This window comes from Condylura cristata, unplaced genomic scaffold, assembly GCF_000260355.1.
Source record: "Condylura cristata isolate star-nosed mole 26May11 unplaced genomic scaffold, ConCri1.0 scaffold00008, whole genome shotgun sequence".
In the NCBI taxonomy this organism is placed as follows: domain Eukaryota; kingdom Metazoa; phylum Chordata; class Mammalia; order Eulipotyphla; family Talpidae; genus Condylura; species Condylura cristata.
Window position 1 is genome coordinate 9,136,156 of NW_004567109.1, and position 20,393 is coordinate 9,156,548.

Genomic DNA, 20,393 nt, shown 5'->3' on the forward strand with positions numbered 1-20,393 from the left:
CTATCCTTTTACGTTTTCTTCTATAATTAGGTTTGCGATCCATTTCAAAGTGAGTGGAGTAAGATTGGAGTGGATGTTGTACCTTTAACTGAAGTTTTAATATCCCTTCCATACTTTCTCTTCCTCCATCGGATACCCCACTTCCCCTGTCAGCTGCGATACCCATTCTGCGATCCAGCCTATTAACATTTTCTAATTTAAAGCTTGGCCCTCTACCTCTGGTTTTGTTCCTTTTCTGGTATTGCTGATATGTTTCCTTATTCCTTTTGCATGCTTCTCGTGCTTGTTTAAGACGATCTGCCCTTCTGTTGAATGTAGTTGACTCCAGTGCTATCTTTCATCAGTTTGCTTTTTGTTTGAACCCACGGTGCTGTTCTTTACGCCGTGAGCTCATTCCTCAGGGGCTTGCAGCTATTTGCTTGGTGCTGATTATTGGAGTAAGACTCTGAGCCTGACGCGAGACTGCCAGTGCCAGTGAGCCCCTGAGATGCCAGCCCCAGAAAGGCATGATTCTTCCACATGCGGGGCTGGCCTCGCTGCTCCCCTTTCCCAAGAAATGACGCCCACAGGACTGGACCACGTGGTCAGCAGCCAGGGGAGGGGCTGTCCGTCCAGGTCAGAATCCACCAACTTGGGGTCTGTAGGGGGAGGGCTGGCCGGGTAGCTGTGGGCACCAGCCTCTCCCCCACCCCCTGTAATTGCCTGCTGTGCTGCCCTGATTCCGGTCCAGCAGCCACTTGTGCCATCTGCCTGGGTGGCCGATGTCCAAGGAAGAATGCTGGCCTGGCTTGTTCTAGGACAGTGGGCGTGGGGGGCGGGGGGGTGAAGGGGTATTGGAGAAGGCTTGCAGCAAAGAGGCAAGAGCAGAATTCCAGGCTGATTTTCTTTTCTATAGATTTCTCCACTGCCCTAAAGACCGGTGATACAGTCAGATGATAGAAAACTTCCCGACAGTATGATCAACTACAAACACAATAAACACAGATTTCAAAAGCATAACGCTAAGTGAAAGCAGTCAGACACTTGTTAGATTATTGGAAGTGATGCAACAATACTTTTAATATGCATCAGGGAAATGCAAAAGAAATAAGAAAAAAAAAATTGCTAACTAAGACAGAACCAGGAGTGTTCATTAGAAAAGACCAAGTGGAGGCACTGAGCATGAAAAAAAAAAAAAAAAAAGCGAGCCTCACACCTGCCCTGGCCTCAGCCTTGCATGCACCTTGGAGGTCTCATGCTCCAGAAAGGCCTCCCGGCCTCCAGGCCTTTGTCCACGGTCCCCCTACTGAGACTGCTTTCCCGCCACTCCTGCTGGAAGAATTCTGGTGCATCCTCCAGCAAGCTCCTGTGGGCAATGTGATCGCAGGGCTGGCATGGGATCTGGGAGTCAGGAAACCAGGTTTAGGAGACCAGCTCAGGCTGTGCGACTTTGAGAAGGTTCTACTCCTCGGGCCCTCAGGCTCCTGCTGGGAAAAATGAGAATGTGGTGCTGGGTTATCCGCAGGTGCTCTTTCAGCCTGACCAGGGTTGGGTGGTTCAACATGATGTTTCCGGAGTGGGACTCCCCTCGTCCCTTGCTGGTTTTGCACTCAATCACTTGTTTCAGCAAGCAGTTACTCAATCCGGGAAGCCCTGTTTTACTCACCTAGCCGAGCGGTTACAAGTCCGCTTTGGAGTTCGACACTTAGATTCATATCGCAATCCTGCCTGCCTGCTGTGTGACCATAGGCGAATATTTAGTCTCTCTGTGCCTTTTTCCTGTTCTGTAAAGTGAGGATCTAGTCAGAGTCCCTATCTGGGTATAGGAGCAGAGTGAATCGGCTCTTGTTCTGCTGGTGGTGGTTTTTCACTCTTACAGAGATCTGCATTTAGTTCAATAAATTCTTGTTGTTTTTCTCAGTCTATTGTCTTAGAAACTGCAGGTCCAGACAGAAAGTCGCTATCAAAGCTATCTGATCGGAACTTAACCCCACACCCATCTCCTTTGTAGCCAACATCTTTCCACTACCCTTCAGCATTCAGGAAGATCCCATGGGGTCTGGGGGTTACTGAGCCTATCCAGATGGGAACGCTCCCCCCTCTTACATGTGTGCCACAGCTGTCTGCTCTTGGCCAGGCACAGATGTCTTGAGTAGGCTTCATGCAAATGCAGGTTTAGTACTGGGCCAGAAGCTAATTGAGGTGGCAGAACAAGAGTGGATTGGACCATTAGAGGCTCATATGACTCGGGATAGCAAGCCAAGGGATTTCGGGGGAAGGAAGGAGGATTCTTGGAGGAGGTCATGAAGTCAGCAAAAACGGAGAATTGAGTTTCAACAAGCTCAGAATTGAAGCTGGAGTGTGAGGCCTGCAGAAGCACATGTGGGCCTTGCCAAGACGCACCCAGAGGCAGCCTGGGCGAGCGCCAGAGGCCTGCGGGTCTGGGCACGTGGCTTTACCTCCCCGAACCTCAGTTTCCTCATCTGCGAAAGGGATCCTGGTACCATTTGGTAGAGCTAGGGAAGGACGTGGGAGGCCAGCAGCTGTGTGCAAGAACCTGCTCCCTGCTGGCTGGGTCAGCAGACAGGCACTTGAGATCTGATCTAACTGCGGAGCCTCGGTTTCCTCACCTGTGACTTTCGACTCTCATTCTCAGCCACATAGGATCATGACAAGGCTACAGGGAGATGATTTCCTGGTGACACCTTCTCTGACACTATCTAAAACCCCTCTCTGTCTTCCCCTTCTGCCCCGCCGCCTTTTCCTCCCTGGCACTTACCGCCACCTCACGCCCTCTCAGTCTTACTTACTTCCAGGTCTGCTCACCCCACCAGCGGGGATCTGGCTGCTTGGTCCAGCCCCCTGGCTAATGCAGGTGCTCAGTAAACCATGCTCAGACAAAGGTGGGTTGAATGAATCTAGGGAAGGGTCTAGGGCATCGGGGATGCCAGCTGGATCTCGGGGATGGAGGCACAGGAGAGGAGAGCTCAGCTCCCGCGGGTGCCCAGGGCTGCCAGGAAGGCACCTGGGACTTGGATGTCAGGGTGGTGCCTGGTTTCATCTTTGGACTCTGCCTGTGGACAGTGGGTCCTGTGAGGAGTAAAGGGACATGGTGCTGACCTGGGGGCTTCTCAAGGAGCCTAGATGCTCTGGAAACAGGAATTCCCTGACTCTTGGCTTTCCAGTTTCCTTAGTTTTTTGTTTTTTTTTTAAGATTTTATTTATTTATGCATACAGAACTGGGGTTCTGGCCAGAGGTACAGAGGGGTGAGAGGACTCACCAGAGATAGAACAGGCAGATCAGTGAGCACACTGCTGAGGGGAGTAGCAGGCAGGTCAGGAGAGGCCTGCCGCACCGTGTGGGTCAGCTCCCAGGCTGGGGATTGAACTCGCACTGAAGCAGCCATCACCAGCTTCACAGTGCTGCTCTCCAACCCACTATGCCATCAGGGAGGGCCTTTCCTTAGTTTTTTTATCACACTATTTTTATCCACCACTATTGGAACAAGCTACCTGGAAGAAATGATAGCCCCAGCACCACCCAGGTTAGAGGAAACGCTCAGGACTTACAGCTGTGCAAGTCTGGGAGCACAGACTCTAGCCGAGAGCACGGGGCAGTCACTTTCCCTCTCAGAGGCTCTGTTTTCTCCTTTGTAAAGTAGGTGGAACAGTGAACCGCCTCTCCTCCACTGCTGGCCTCCAGGGCTTTTGTTTAAAGCCCAGTAAAAATGGTATTATGACCAGTCATACAAGACTGAAGGGCCTAGAAGGCAGAGGACGTGTCCATTAAACTGGACTGACCACGACTCGATGGAGGGGAGCATCTGAGCCTGCAAGTAGGACCCTGGGGCAAATCCAGCTGAAGGGCACCCTCCAACTCTGCAAATGGGGGCACCCTCCAATTCTGCAGATGGATGGGTTCTGATCAGGGAGCCGAGGCAGAGCTCACCTGGACTCTTGTACCTGGCACCTGAAACGTACTGACATGTCCTTAGCATGTTTGCAAAACAAGCTAGAAACAGCTTGTTGAGTATGACACAGTGTGGTTACTTACAGTGTAGGGGACTGAGAAAAACGCACGGAACTGGAATTCTGGACTCAGATACTGTGTTCCAAGTAACAGAAAGTCCAATGCAAACAATCTGGAGAATTAATTGACTGATGTAACCAGGATGTTCAGTGCGGGCTTCGGGCGTGGCTGTGTTCCAAGGCTCAAGCAAAGTCATCAAAGACTCAAATCTCTGCACCTGTTTTCTGCGGAGTTGCTTTACCTGCAGGCTCTCCCTTCTCACACCCTGCCACACACCATCCAGGTAGCAAGAGTTTTCCAGCATATGGCAGTCAGGACCACCACAGAGCTGCTGAGGTCAGGATCATTCCCACCAAAACCACTTGGCTGGATGCAGGAGAATCACATCCCAAGAAAACTTTGTGATATTGTTAGGAAGGAGTAGGTTTTGGGTGGCCAAGAATTACAGCAAATACCTACTGCAGTCATCAGAGGGGGAGTGTGGAAAGTCATAGAAACAGCCGCCTAGCACTTTACAGTTTGCAAAGTTCCTTCCTTCCCAAGAAACCAGTATTGGAGGCAGAATGATGTTCATTACGCTGAACAGATGAGGAAACAGGCCCGGAGTGTTCTTCCACGTCTCTGACGTGACCCTGGGCTGCCTCTACCCACCTCTACCACTCTGCAGGGTCATAAACCCACGAGGGCTGACCTGGGAGGCTGGCCCCCTTCATGGAGAGAGTGCTCAGCCAGCATTGGGAGCCAGAGCAGCTGCAATCACGTGAACGCCCAGGAGGAGCAGCCTGACCTGAGGACCGGTCACGGGGCAGCTGCTGGGCACACAATGGGGGTTCTGTAGCGCTCAATACCAGGACACCCCCCCCACACACACACACACAACACACATCTCACAGAGGCTCAGGGAGTTCATGAGACCACGTTCCCTGGCGCTGGGGCGGCCTTGGGTGGTGGAAGTCTCCCTTGGCCACGACTAGGAGGGAGCAGCCCCATGTGGCCGAATCCCGGTTCTCCCACGTGGTGCTGCCTGAAACTTCACTGCCTTTGGGCTCTCTGGGCTTCCGGTTTGCCTTCTCATTCAGAACTGTAATTCTTGGAAGGCTGAACAAAGAGCTCCCAGCACATAGCAGGTCCATTAAGAGTCTCTGCCTTCCTTCTTCATAGTGTTCTGTTAAGAGCTGTGTGACCTCCGCCAGGTTACTTCATGTCTCTGTGCAGGTTGCATGAATCAATGTGCGTGAAGCCCTCAGGACACTGCTGGCACAGCTCTGCCATCAGGACTAGCTACCCTCGGCCGGCTGTTGAGGGAGTGCCAAGCCCTGGACCTTTATCTCATTGTTTATTGTTGAATTCTCATTCTTAGGACAACACAGTGTTACATGGCGGTGATCCTTTTAACACATGAGGAAAACGAGACCCAGGAAGGTGGGAGCGCTGTGGCCAAGGTCGTGCTAATCAGCCACGGAGTTGGGGAGGGGAACACCCGTGTGAGCCCTGCAGCTCCCTTGGGCTGCGGCCCTCACCGCAGAGGGCATGGGCTCCGGTCTCCGGGCTCCGGGCTGGGTGTTGGTGGCCCCATCCCTGCCCGATTCTTCCCAGAGTCACTGTGAACATTTCATTCAATAGTGGCCGGAGCTGGAAGGTTCCCTGGAAGTGTAAGGGACACTGTTATCGCGGGCCCAGCTGGAGCGAGCACTATCTCTGGGAACATCCGTGTGCTCCCTGTTCTGACGCCAGCCGGGTGTTCTCAGGCCCCTGCACAGGCCAGTGGGCAGGTTACAAGTTCATGGCCCGCTTCCCCACCCTGCAGGGTGGCCTCAGCCTCCTCTCCCAGGGCCATGTGGGGCCAGCTGTGGGAAGGAGGCGCCCTCTCCACACGCTGCCAGGGTGGCCAGGCCGGGAGCCAGGCTGTCATGGTGCCCTGTATGAGGACCAGCGAGTTGGTGTGTGTGGGGAGAGCTGTGTCCAGGGTCACTAGCCCGAGGGGCTCCGCCTTCCCCCGCCCCGACCTTTCCTAAGTGGTCTCGCTGCAGGGCAGGCCACAGGCGCGGTGCAGAAATCAGGGATTGTCCTCAGTTCTGGATGTGACCCTGCTTTCCTGCTGTGACCTGAGCAAGTCCCTCATCTCTCTTGGGTCAAGTGGGGCTAAGGGGAAGCTCTCCTTCTGGGGGTGTGATTCATCTGGAAAGAAATGGCATTTGGGAAGAGTGTGTACTGCGTACAGATCAAACAGTAGCTGCATGCAGTGCACTTGGGAAGTGCTTATTGCAGGTAATGGATCGCCCTGGCAGATGGTGGTTGGTTTCCAGTCTTGCCTGCTGCTCCAGGGGTTTACACTTGGAGCAGCCTCCACAAATAACACTGAATTCCAGTTTGGTCCCTTGCTAGCTGTGTGGCCGTGGGCATGCTACCTGACTTCTCTGTGCTTCTGTTTGGTTATTTGGAAATGAGGTTAGAACAGGGCCTAATCCCTTGTTGGGATTCAGTGAGTTGATGTAGGTAGAGTATTTGCTATTATTGCTATTAAGAATACAATGACTAATGTGAGGTTTTTTTCTAGAATCATCTAAGTTCGAAATGTTCACCTCACTTGATACAAAGCATTAATTTCTGGAATTCTGAGACCTTGATGTCCACACTATACCTTTAAAACTGCCATGTGCTTCTAGTACTGGCCCCACCCCATTCTTAGCTGGATAGTGGGGCGACCGGTCTCTGCACTGACTGCTGTGTGACCCCGTGGGTGTCCTGCACCCTCTCTGCGGTTGGGGGAGCAAGGAGCTCCAGGGCAGCCAGGTGCCGAGGTGCTGCTGCAGGGGTGCAGTGCCCAGGACCAGCATGTGGGGGTGACAGCTACCTTAGCGGCACAGAACACCTGCCCCTCCCCCACTCAGTTTCCTGGCCCAGAGCCAGGCGGCCGGGGACAGAACGTTCCTCTCTGGGATGGTGGCAGCCCATGTGCCCCGGGAGCGGCCACCCCTGCGGCGGCTCTGTGGGCGCCCCGGCCCCCCGGGCTCAGGCGTGACTGAGGGCCCTGCCATCTCGCTGCGGTGCCCCTTGCCAGCTCTCCTCCCACCAGCTGAACCTCGCCTGGCTGCAGACCTCTGCCCACAGAGCCGGCCTGTGGCTTCAAACCGTCCGGTCCCCGGGGAGCCCCAGATTATCTTTAGTTCCAGAACCCAGCTCTGCTTCTGATTCGGCGCTGCTGGGCGGCCTTGGCGAGCTTCGGCGTCCTCACCTGTAAAATGGGGCCGGCGGGAGGCATGTAAGTGAGAGGTGTGAGGGTCCGCCCTGACCAGGCTGAGCTGGGGCGCAGCCCTTCGTGGGGTGCCGGGCTGCCTCTGCCTGGCCGCGGCCATCTACCCGGCCTTTCTGTCTGACCCTCGGCGTTCGTTCCTGCCTCCGGCCTTTGCACATTCGAACCCTCTGGCTGGGAGCACCCTGTCTGCTCATCTCCGTCCATGCAGCCTGGCTGCCCTCCCGCCCCCTCCATGGAACCTTCCTGGCTGACCCTGGATGTTCTCTGTCTTTCAAGAGGAAAAGAAAGCGTCAGACTGTCTGGTGGGTTATTTGCTTCTTCCTCTGCGTGTGTATGTGTGTGAGAGAGAGAGACACCAACTGACGGACAGACAGAGCATGGCCTCCCGGGAAGCATGGGCTCTTTTGACTGCAGGAACAGGGACCACTTCCTCGGCAATATCACTCCCACCCACCACTCCACAGAGGGCGCAGGATAGTGAGCTTTTGGCCTCTGGAGTCTTAGAGCTAGAAAGACCTCATCGGACTTCTCGGTGAGCAGGTCTGTGGGGACCCCAGGAGCTGTGGGCCTTGTGGGCCAAGGAGAGTCTCAGTGTCAGCTCCAGGCCTTTGCCCACCTGCCTGTCCCCTGCCCATCAGCCCCTTCCCCACCCCACAGCCCCTCCCCACACTGCTTGCCAGCCTCCACTGTACACAGGCCAGGCCCCAGGTGACCTGTCTGCTTCCCACAGCACCGTCTGCTCCCATTCGGCTCCCACTTTGCAGATGCAGAGCTGAAGGCCCAGGGACAGGCACTGGCTCTGGTGACCTGGCTCCAGACCCCGCTTCTGCTGCCGAGCAGCCTCTTGCTCGCTGACCGAGCCGCCCGCCCACCAGCATTCCCTGCCTGCCCGGCCCCAAGGCTGCCAGGCTGCGCCACCAGCTTTGGTGAGGGGGTGACCGCCACTGGCTCCAGGACTCTACTAAGTGCCACCAAGGTCTTGAGGGCCCAGGGCTCTGGAGCTTGGGGGCTGGGAGGCTGCTGGCTACCACCTGGGCTGGGCGGCGGCGGTGAGTAGCCTGGCAGAGAACTGCGGTGGAGGTGCAAGGACAATGGGAGAACTTCATGGAGTGGACAGCAGGGAACATTCCAGACCTAGGAATGCAGTGTGCTGAGGTATTGAGGCTGGAGGTGTTTGGGGACAGCTGGCGTCTCCTCAGAGCCCTAAAGATGCAACGGTTTGGGGAGGGGCTAGGCTCCAAGCCTCCCTAAGTACTCCCACTTCTGTGTCCTGCCAGGAAGGGGTGCCTTTGTGGCGAAGGTCTGGGCCTTGCTCTGTCCGCAGCACCTCTCGGGGGAAGTGGCTCCCTGAGTCTGACCTGCAGCCCACCCGGAGGACCACACATTCCTTTCCCGGCCCTAGGCCCACAGGCTGCTTCATGGCAGCCGTAAATAACTCCCCTCAGTGAATGAGCACAGTCCCGGCCAGCAAGGCTGGCCAGAGACGCTGGACTTGGCTGAGAGAGGGACTCCGTGTCCCTTCTGTCTGATCCTGCAGCAGACAGGTTCCTGGGCTGGGCTTCAGCTGTGCTCCCTCCCTGGGCAGCTGCTGCAGCCCCATTCAGAGCTTCAGGAGTCCCTCAACCTCACCCTGCTCCCTGCTGCCCCCAGTCCCACACAGGCCCCCAGCACTGGAACCTCAGCTCCATGAAATAGCCAAGAACGCCCACAATCAGCCAGAGCACACTGCTCCAGGCTGGCTCTGATTCCCCCTGTGTGTCCGGGGGGTGTCGGGGATGTCGGGGTGGGAGCCCAGAGTGAGGCTTTCTTCTTTAGGACTCAGTCTTCTCTTCTGGGAAAATCCCTAAGCAGTGTTTTCCAGACTTACCTTTTCACAGAAGGACTTGCCAGGCTGTGCCCTGGGAGCTTCCGAGTGCGTAGGTCTGGGGTGGGGAGAATAGGAATTTGTGGGGAGGAGGAGTGAGGTATCTTCACTAAACCCTCTTCTTTCCCTTCACCCCCATGTGTCAAGCTCCTGTCTCACTGGCCCCTCACAACCGCCTAGCCCTGTGGGGATATATGTCTGCATCTTTACCCACCTTCCAGATCGTTATCAAGAACTCTTCTATTGCCCCAGAAAAATCCCTCCTGAACTTCCATTGGTTCCCCTCCCCGCCTGGGAATAGGGCTCCTCCCACGGTCACACACCGACTGACTTTGTGGCCTGGTCCTCTTGGGGAATCCATCCCAAGGACCCTTTCCAGCCCGGAGCTTCTGGGATTGTGAGCTCTGAACTGGGGCTGCCTGAGGACTGTCGCCCCTTGGGCCCTGCAAGTATGACTGGGAGCACAGGTGACTCTGTGGGTCACCTGTTTGTGAGTCTGAGAATGGAGATTTAGGGGGGGCCCAGGCCTGGAGCAGGGGTGACCCCCGAGTAGGTCCTGTGCAAGGTTTGCTTCCATTCGTGTGAGCTTAACATCGAACCACCCACGTCGCCATTCTCTCACCTGGACAGGGGATGCCAGTGTCCAGCTCCCAGAGTTACTGAGGGTTAGAAAACAGCACAAGCTCAGCACACCTAGGTGGTCTCCTAAGGATGACATTGAACAGGACAAGAGCCTCGAGGGGGTGATGGTGGAAGGCGGTGATGCCAGGGCTCGGGCCAGACACTCTGGCTGTGTGGCGCAGACTTCGTGACTGAGCCTCAGTTTCCCCGTGTGTCAGAAGGGTTACTAATCCCAAAGTGGAGAGGATCTGATGAGGTTTAAGTTAAGGGAATGGGGAGAAGGGAAAAGCCTGGAGAAATGCCCCTGGCTGTCCTATTTACAAGTGCCTTTGGTGGCCTCTCTGGGTTTTATTTTTAATTTTATTATTTTATTTTATTTTCTTGCATTATTGTTCATTTTTGTACAATATTTGATTTCTCCCCTCAGGTGTTATCCCCATAAATCTCCCATCACTTCCCACCATAGTCCCTTGCGCTCTCCCTGCCCTTTTGAATCCCTCCCTCCCTTCCTCTTATGCTGTTGCCTCAGATCTATAATTTGCCTGTTAGTTTTGTCCTTTTTTCTCTGACCCTTTGTTCAGTTTCCCTTTGTTCCTCTTGTACGTGAAAACATCTGTTTTCTTTTTCCTTCTGACTTACTTCACTGAGCATAAGCCCCTCCATCTCCATCAATGTTGCTGCAAATAGCTGCTTGATGGCTAAGTAGTATTCCGTTGTGAATCTTTTTGATCTAGTCATCTGTTTTGGGGCATTTAGGTTGTTTCCATAACTCAGCTATTGTAAATCGTGGTACAGCAAGCAGGGATGCTGGGTCATTTGGTGGGCCCATTTTTAGGAGTTTGAGGGCCCTCTGCTGGCCTTTCTGGAGCCAGGAAGGGGATACACCCCTTGGGCGGTCAGGGGCAAAGCATCCCCCTGACCTTGGGTGTGTCACCCCACTGGATCTGAGGTGTCCCAGGACACAGGAATGTGTGGGGAGAAGCCTGTTCTCAGCCTCCCTCCTGGCATGGCTTCCCGCCTCTGGGGGTGCAGCGGCTTCCTCTCTGAGCCTCAGTGAATGAACCTATCAGATGGGAGCCACAGTCAACACCCTGACTTCGAAGATGCTCTGGGAACCCTCAGGAGAGTGCATAGTGGGGAGCGCTTTGGGAGCAGACGGGCCTTCCACAGCGGGTGTGCGCTGAATCTGGTGACAGCAGGCTTCAGGCCAGCACCTCGCAGAGGCTGGCCCGCAGCCTCCTTGCTGCTCTGCAGGGCTGGTGCTGTGCCAGTTCTGAGGCAAGGCAGTGCAGCCTCGGGGCTACGGGGCCAGGCAGATCTGGGTTCCCAGAGCCTGTGCCCTGAGCCTGTTTCCGTCATCTGTAAGTGGGGACACTGGTCTCTAGCTCTCAGGGTCTGGCATACAGTTGGTGCTCAGTGCAAAGGGTTCCTTTCATTCTGCACATGGGTTCAGCCCTCCTGTGGAGACCGACCAAACTCAGGTCTGGCCTCATACACGGGCAGCTGGGGGTCTCTCCTTCTGGGTGTTTATCCTCAGGGTGCCCAGCACAATAGCTGGCACACAGTAGACACTTTTTCTCTACTAGCCAGTTAGAAATCTGAGGGAAGACAGACACTGTTTCTGCCCTTTTCCCCACCGGCCCTCGCACCCAGCAGAGAGGCAGACACCCTGCAGGTTCTCGAATTATCCGGGACTGAAGAGTGAAGGAGCACCAGGCGAAAGGCCGGGCTGTGTGTGGAGCTTGGTGAGCTGGGCCCCATTGCCCGCTTCATCCCTCTTGGGCTAATCCCCAAAGATTAGCAGGGCCGGTCACGGTCATGGCCCCGTGCTCTGGAGGCCGTGTGCAAGTGTAGGGTGGCCAGGCATGTACGGATGTGGTGGCCGCTCTGAGGGACCCTCTTTGCCCAGAGATGGCCCTTCTGTCCCCTACCCTGGATGTGGTCCTCACGACAGTCCTCAGCCTCCTCCTCCTCATGCTGGCCTTGAGCCTACTCTGCTTCTTCACCTGCCGCCTGGCCAGGCCTCTCAGGTAGGAGAACTCACCTTGGTCAACAACTGCCCCTGCAGGTCTCCTGCCCTGAAACCATCTGGCTTCCGTTTGCTCTGGTGGGGTAGAGAAAAGGTGAACCTCGTCTCCCCTGCTCCAAGGTGGGGATTGGAGGGCTCTGGAGGCCTGGTCAACCTGAGTTGAATTGCGCTTGGCCATGGATTAGCTGGGAGCCTCGCTCTGTTTCCTAAACTGTAACAGGAGGGCTAAGGATGCATAGGCAGCCACAGCTGCCCAGGGCCGGCGCACAGCTCGCTGCAACACAAGTGCCAAGAGCTGGTGGTGACTCCTACCAGGCCTGCTGTTCTGCCACTGGTCCCGGATGCTTTGAGACCCAGCCCAGGCTGGCATTTTGCCTGACTCCAGGGGGCTTCTGTGCCCTCTGCCCCAGGGTGCCGCGTCAACCTCCCGACCCAGCCCCAGCCCTCTGCCCCTTTCTTTGACCTGGCAAGAAGCTGCTCCTCCTGGCCGGGAGCCTGGCCCAGGCGTCTGCACATTTGTCATGAATAATCAGGGCACGTAGCTGGGAGCCTGGAGGAGAGGGGGTGGGGGTGATGGGACTGACCCACGCCCGGAGGCTCCCTTCCGAGCTGGTAGAGCACTGGCAGACGGTGGTGGGCAGCCAGCCCCTAGCAGCCCCAGACTGGGCCCCACAGAATCCATCACCCAGAGCTGCCACAGAGCGGTGGCGGTGGGGGTTAGGGGGCAGCCAGCAGGGAGACACTGGCTTCTGGAGGGGTTCCTAGATTCCCATCCCCCTCCTTTCTGGACAGAGGCCATGGAAGGAGGTCTCTAGGACAGTAGGGCCAGAAATCAAGAGTGTTCCAGCCTGGCCTGCGGGGCTTCTCATTAGATTATTTACAGAGCTGCTTCAGTGTACATGGGGTTAGAGATTCAAAGAAGGGCAAGGGTGTTTTTACTTACACAGAGCAGAGAGGCTGAATGAGCCCTGAGCTTACCTAGGGCCACCCGTCTCGTGTGTATTTCTGTATTTGTTTCCTTTGGACCCAGGGTGCAGAGAAACTTGGACCAGTCACATTTCTCAGTGGTGACATACGATCATGAGTTTAGTTCTTGTTTTATTTATTTGTTTTCCCACTCCCTGCTCCTGACTACCAGTCTCATTGCTCCCCAGAGATTCTCCTGCTAAAGTGTGTAATACGTTCTTCAGTGTGTGTCTGTGTCCTTGCAAATTTTGCCGTGTTCTGTAATGGGGCGTGATCCATATTTACATACAGGCCACCACATTCCTGTGCGTTCAGCTCCATCCATACTAACATTGTCCCTTCTGGTTTTGATGCCACTGCCACTGCTGTTGCCTCCACCACTCCTCACTAACTCATTGCCCTAGTTATGGACAGAGCAGTTGCCTCAAGTTCTCGTAATCCTGAGCCAGCATTGTAGGGTATATGCCAGAAGCTTCTCCAGTAAATATGGTGGTTTCTGTAGGTGGATCTAAAGCCTATGATGTTAAAGAAAATTTTTTCAGCTCCTGGTTTTCTGAAGACTTTTGTCAGATGGTGTCTATGTCCCCATACTCTGGGTGATCTCATCAAGTTTCATAAAGGCTTTAAAAATACCACCTGTACTCCTAGGGTTCCTAAGTTTATACCTCTAGCCAAGACTGCTTTCTCAAATACTAGATGGATTTGGGAGCTAACGATGTACTTGGTATCTCCACTTCTAAAAGACATGGCCTAGTCAGCATATCCAAAATCATAGTCATTTTCCCCACAAAACCTACTCTAGCTCACACCTCAAAACACCACCCCAAATGCTGAGACTGCTTTTCCTCATAGATTGAAAACAAACTGGGGATAACTACTCTTGCCTCTCCTATTTAATTTGGTGCCAGAATTCCTGGCCAATGCAATAAGGGAAGAAAAAGAAATTAACAGCACACAGGTTGGAAAGGAAGTGCTGGAACTGTCCCTGTTTTGTCAATAACATGATTTTCTACATAGAAGATGGCAAGGAATCCATGTGCATATCCACAGAACCCCTAGTCCCAGAGAGAGGGTTTAGCAAGATGGTAAGACACAAGGTCAAAACATAAAAATCAGTTGTATTTCTATATAGTAGCAAGGAACATCTTTAAATACGCTGTTATAGTAACACTCTCCAACGGGAACAAAGGGGAAATGCATGGTAAATCTCACAATACACCTGAGGCTATGTATACTGAAGATTCCAATAACTAAATTCATGGAGAGGTTCACAAATGGAAAACTGAGCTTTGCTAAGATGCAAGCCTTCTCCAAACCAAACTATGGATGTAATATAATGACAATCAGAACTATAGTGATGGAGAACAGAGCTGATATTGTTTAGGGCTTCTGTAATTGCAAAGAGACAATGCATGAGAGTTTTGTGGTGATTAGAACTGTTATGTATCTGATAGGATGCAGGTCACACGGAATCTACACATGAGTTAAACTTCTAGGGGACTGGGAGCATCACGCTTGGGGGAGATCAGCAATAGTCATCTCCTTGCTCATTCTGCAGTCAGCAGCCGCATGGTCCGAGTTCTGCTCTGTTTGTTTTAGTATAGAGCAAGTCATTTCTCCTTCCAGAACCTGGGCTTTCTCATCTATAAAGGAGATCATTAAGTCCCTTCCTATCCAATGAATAGGTTGTTGGTTATTCGAAGACATCTTTCTCATTGTTGTATAGATTTCCATCTTGTGAACCCAACTGTGTGTTACTTGTCTTGTTTAAGATGGACAGACATGTTTTTGAGGCTATCACAAACAGGGCTAATAGGAAGGAATGTTCTGCTACACATCTCTACATAGAAGATGGCACTCATCTCTGTTGGAGATGAGTGACTGAGTATAGCACTCCGCTTTGGCAGGTGCTGTCAGTTTTCTAAAGTGGTTGTACCAATCTATACTCCACCAGTAGGGAACTGGCAGGCTTTGAGAATTCCACCATCCTGCCAAAACATGTGCTTTTCTGTATGCATAAGGATTTTATGGTGATTCTTCCCTTCCCTTTCCCCTCCCTCCCTAAGAGCCCTGGCTTTCAACTGATGTAAATATGTGCAATGCCAAGCACTGGAGTACAGACAAACAAGTCAAAGTCCCTGCTCTCAGAAGTTCCCAGCATGGTGGGTGGGACAAACCAGGAGAGAATTACTTTCAAAACAGATATTTGCAATGATGGAAGTGGTGTGAAGCACAGAGGTCGTGTATTGGAATGAACAACCTTCCCGTAGGTTTCCTGAAAGAGGCAATTTCAGTTTTTAAACAATTTGGAACAATCTTGTCATGTATTGAAGTTGTATACTTAGTGATGTTTTCAATTTAACAGCATTTTTTCTGATGTTAAGATTTACACTAGACCTATTTGGAAATCAAAGTAGAATTTAAAAAATTAAAAATCACCTGAAATCTCACTGGTCAGAATAAAGAGCTGTTAGATGTTACAAGTGAGGTATTTCTTTCAAGCTCCCTGCCCCCCATCTCCACTCCCTGGCAAGGTGAGTTTTTAAAAAGCGAGGTAGAAGAAGAAAGGGGTAAAAAAGCACAGACGAAGCTGTTGGATGATGTGTGTAGTGAATGCTGGGTATTTGTGGGACGGAGTGGCAGCATCCCTCGCTTCTGGACTGTAAAATATAGTATGTACTTTTTTTTTACTCAGTAGGCATTTTTTTTATTCTTTAGAAAGTGCTTTGAATATGCAGAACAAGTGCTTTATAAATAGGAGCAACAACCAGGAGACAAACAGGCACACAGGAAAGCGCGGCTCCCTGCCCCCCCTGCAGGTGTCTTCTGGGGCCAGGATGAGGCTCAAGGTCTGCAGCCTTAGCCCAGCGGCCCTTTCCTTATCTCTCAGGACTCTGTCTCAAGAACAGTGTGCACCCCTGCTATATCCCACACTGACCAAGTGGTCATTTTTCTCTTGGTGTCGGTGGAGACCATCATTTCCCAGTGCTTTAAAAATCCCTCCTCTTCCAGCAATGTTTATACACAACAGGGTTAGTACACTTCTCAGTCGCCAGTGGGATCACTTGAACTTTTCTGCACAAAAATTGCCTTTTGATCTTCATGGATGACCACAATTTAAAAACATTCTTCTGCCATTTATACATGCTCATTTTAGGCAATTTGGAAAATTCAAAAAAAATTTAAATAAATAAAAGGAAGAGGAAATAATCATTCACAGTCCTACCACTTGGAGAAAACCACAGTTAAATTTTTGGCATATTTCCTTCCAGTCTTTTTTTTAAATGAATTTCATTTAACTATTTTTAAAAACAAATTATTTTTAACGGAGGTAATATTAGGGTATCCTCATCGGTACGACCATCACCAGTTCACCCAAACCCCATCACCATTGACCATTGTGTTTCCTCCTTTCTTTGTTCTTCCCCCTCCCCCCCCCTGCCCCCCCCCCCCCGCGTGTCTCAGTTCTCTGTCACATATCAGGGATTAGTTTGTCAGCTTGTCTTTATCTGACTATTAGTTTAGTTACTTTATATTCTACATGTGAGTGGCACCATCTGATATTTTTCTTTTTTCCTTCTGACTTATTTCACTGAGCACAATCCCTTCCAGCTTCATGTTGCAGCAAATGACATGTATTTATCTTTTTGATCACTGAATAATATTCCATTATACATATATGCTACATTTTCTTCACCCTCTTATCTATTTGTGGGCATTTGGGTTGTTTCTACATCTTCCCCGTTGTAAATAGTGCTATAATAAACACAGGCGTGCAGGTGTCCTTTTGAAATAATGTTTTTGTGACCTTTGGGTAGATTCCTCGTAATGGATTGCTGGGTCATATGGTAGATCCATTTTTAGTAATTTGAGAGTCCTCCACACAGCTTTCCATAGTGATTGGATCAACCTACTATGGGTTGTAGACCCCCAGCGATGTAAAAGGGTTCCTTTTTCTCCACATCCCCTCCCTGCTGGCAATTTTGATGTCTTCCCTGGTGAGGCGTCCCTTTAATTCCTTTGCCCATTTTTTAATTGGGCTATTTGTTTTGTTTTTGTAGTTTTATGAATTCTTTGTGTATCTTTGGTATCTGTTCTTTGTACAGATGTAAGCTGTACAAACATTTCCTCCTATTCAGGAGGGTGTCTTTTCATTTTAGCTATCATTTCTTTCTCTGTACAGTAGCTTGTCTGATGTAATCCTAGCTGTTTATGTTCTTTTTTGTTTTCCTTGCTGTTCGGCATGTTTCCATAAAGTTACCACTAAAACTTACGTCATGAAATGTCTTGTCTCTGTTTTCTTCTATGTAAATAACCTTCTTTTTAAAATTATAAAGGTAACATCTCAACACAAAAGGAAATTCAGAAGGAAATGACGAAAAGATAATAAAAACAGTCAGTTGTAATGTTACCCTGGAATGTCACCTTTCCAGCTAATGTTCTGTTTGTCATTCCTGCAGTTTTTAATATCTCTCTCCATAAATGAAAGCTCCGAAAGAGAAGGCAGCAAATATAGCCACCTTGCAAGAGCAGACGTAGGGTCCTTGTAAGAAAGAGTGGACTCCGCCTTGTCCCTGACATGCATGGAACGCAGGAAATTAAAAGGCTGAAGACTGACATTCTAGAATAGTGTTCAAGGTGTGGTCCCCAACTGGCAGCAGGAACATCCAGGGAGCGTCTAGACATTCAGTGAGCACCAATGGTGGGCGTGGGGTTAGAGTGGGCCAGGGGGTGTGTGGCTCTGTCCTAACAAGCCTTCTAGGAGTTTCGGGTGCGTGGTACAGATTGAGAAGTGCTCAGCAGGAAGCCTGAACTCAGATGAATTGAAAGGGGGGTTTCCCCTGGGGAATGGGCAGGAATAACTTTGCAGCATGGAACTTGTGTTTGTTCAACTTGGTGTCATCAGTCCTCCTGGGGGGGATCATAGGGGTGCATCCAGTGCCCATGCCCCACTGGCCGGTAACAGGCACTCAACAAATCAAATCCACCGTGAATGAATCAAAGAAAGAATAAGTGAATAAACACATGAACTTTGAAGCTGTGGTCCACATGTCTTTTTTTTTTTTTCCCCTAGGCTTGGAGCGCCCGTTAATATCCACTGACCCCTGACCTCTGCCAGCCCACGTCTTCCCACCCACCTTGTCTGTACATCCGGACTCCAGAGAGAAAGCAGGTCTCGAAGAAAGCCATGATTTCACCATTCTTAGTGCTGGCCATTGGCACCTGCCTCACCAGCTCCTTAGTACCAGGTAGGACTGGGCGCACAGGTGAAGGGACGGGGGGATCTGGTGCCAGGGAAGAGGTAGGACAGGGCAGCGTCTATGTTCAGAGTCAAACAGTCAAACAGTATTTGAGAGCTGTCTGCTACCCCACCTGCGCCCCTCCTGTTAACCTAGCCTCTAATTGTGGTTTCCAGTCTCTTATCTCTAACAACCTGGACTCTACCAGGCCATCAGGGCTCCTGAGTCCGGCTTGGGTCTGTGGGACTCCCCGGAGGCGGCCTGAGGCCTGGATGCAGCCTGCAAATCCTCTTCTGCAGGGGCTGGTACAGGCCTTTGCTTCCTGCTAGAAACACTCAGGGAGGTGTTTCTGCAGCGCAGGGCTGGGTTGGATTCTTGATGACATAAACTTTGATGTTAATTTCTCAGCTTGTGCTTCTTATGCTCCGAATTCAGCCCCCTCCTTAAGACCTGGCTCCGATTCGGAGCAGAGGTCGCTTGGAGACCGGCTTCCCCCCACCCTTCTGCCGCAGCCCCAAGATACAATGTGCTCATAAAACAGGCCCAGGCTGCGAATCCTCTGACACCCAGGACCCTCGGCCGCTCCCATTTACTTCTGGTTTGAAGTCCCTTTCGATTTCTGCCTTCTAGGGACTCCCCCTTCCTCTTTGTTTCCCTTTTCCAAAAAGCTAGTTACCACCTGTGATGCCTTTCCCGCTGGCATTTTGGTGTCCAGTCTGAGAGGGGAGCTTGGCGCTGTGTCTGTGAAGTGGCTGGAAGTGCCCGCTGCCCTCTCCTGGGCCAAAACTTCCCCTCTGCCCCATGGATAGCACAGTTCCTCCCCCTTGGGGCTGCAGTGGGAATGACATGGAGCAGTCACCATGTCCAGTGGAAGTGGGTGCTCTTAGGAAGAACAAATTTCAACAGATGAGGAAACCAGGGTGCAGAGAATGGACCGACCTTCCCAAACCCCACAACACACCTGCGGGGGTCCCAGGTCACTCTGCCTCTGCGATCCCATGAGGCCCAGCGGGGTGTCCTGCTTTCTCAGCTCCCACATTCCCCTGGGTGAAAGGTGAGCTGAGGGCTGGAAAGACGGAGAAACGACGCAATGAACAATCTTCACTATTCAGCTGCTTCCCCCGTTTCTCTGTAGCCTTTCTGGGTAGTGCCTTCTCCCCACCCTTTCCAAAACTAGACATAATGTACAGCAATGTGCAAGAATCTCAGATGTTTCACTCGATGAGTTTTACATATTCTTATTCCGATGTGACCGCCAGCAAGAAGGAACAGGTCCTGTCGGGGACGCCAGAGGCCTCCGGTACCCCTCGCACCACCACACCCCCATGTCAAAGGAGGTGACTGAGCTTGCTCCTGTCCCCATCCACTAGTTTTGCTGGTCTGGAACCTCATACAAATGGGGCCGTCCAGCGGGCGCTGCTGACCTGTGCCCCGGCTTGACCACTGAGATCCGCACAGGCCGCTAACAGGCTCAGGAAGCAGCGGCCTTCCAGATGCTCGCCTTGCTGAAACCAGCCCTCGCACAATGCCAGCTAAGCCCTTCTCAGGAGCAGGCGCTGGGCGACTCCACTGAGAGGGGCCAGGGGTCTGCTCAGGGCAATCTAGCAGGAGGCCAGGTCAGGGCGCACCTGGTAAGGCCGTCAGAGCTCCTGTTGAGAAAGGCCAGGTGCGGGGCAGGATGTCAGCCCAGCCCCAGGGGTGCGGTGGGGGCCTGCCCGCTGCTCGGGTGGAGGGCAGGGTGGGCAGGAGCCCGTCACCACCCGATGGCCACAGAAGCCCCTCGACCGAAGCCTCAGCGGCATGGGGTGGGGGCCGGTGGTGGGAACCGGCGCTGAGCCAGTGGGCAACGGGCCACGGGCCCGGGGCGTGCCCGGCTCAGCTCACGTCCTCCCGAGTCTGCCCTTGGTAGCGGGATTCTCCTGGGGCGGAAACTGGCATGAAGGAACTGCCTGCACACAGCTGGCGACAGGGCCGCTCTCCAGCCTCCAGCAGGACTTTGCCTGGGAGGTCCGAAATCCATGTGCTCAGCAGACCCCGTGGGAAGAAAGAGGTGGTGCGGGGGGCTGCCAGGGTGAAGGTGGGGGCTAAGGAGTGGGCGTGGGCGTGATGTCAGGGCAGCCTTGCGGGGAGGAGTGTGGCATGTGGCGGGTCCAAGGGTTCTTTCCGTCCCCGGCCCGTGCGCCCACGGCCAGGGGTACAGCCACGTGGCGTGTGGGCTCCCAGTTCTGCTGCAACGCCAGGACCCTCAGTCTCTTCATTTCCTCATCCGCTGGGATGTGTGCGTGCACACACAGCACCTCGCTCTCCCCCCACCGCTGGAAGGCCTGAGCTGCGTCAAGAGATGAGGACTGTGCCCCAGGCCCGTGCACAGACAACGTGATCTCGGACAAGGCCCGCCTCGGCCACCC

General features: G+C 52.7%; 1 protein-coding gene across 5 annotated transcripts in view; it reads left to right on the plus strand.

Moving 5' to 3' along the window:
• The window catches only part of ALPL (alkaline phosphatase, liver/bone/kidney), a 49,430-nt gene that overhangs the window by 14,430 nt on the left and 14,607 nt on the right, over positions 1–20,393 (plus strand). The window contains exons 1-2 of one of the 5 annotated variants that reach the window (XM_012722639.1): positions 7,222–7,271; positions 17,820–17,994. In XM_012722639.1, coding sequence (XP_012578093.1) covers positions 17,934–17,994 — 61 coding nt within the window. In that variant the 5' untranslated portion in view covers positions 7,222–7,271; positions 17,820–17,933. Of the gene's footprint in view, positions 1–7,221; positions 7,272–7,358; positions 7,568–8,294; positions 8,315–8,356; positions 8,421–17,819; positions 17,995–20,393 lie in introns of those variants that run through there. The other 4 variants (XM_012722638.1, XM_012722640.1, XM_012722637.1 and 1 more) reach the window with 4 other exon arrangements.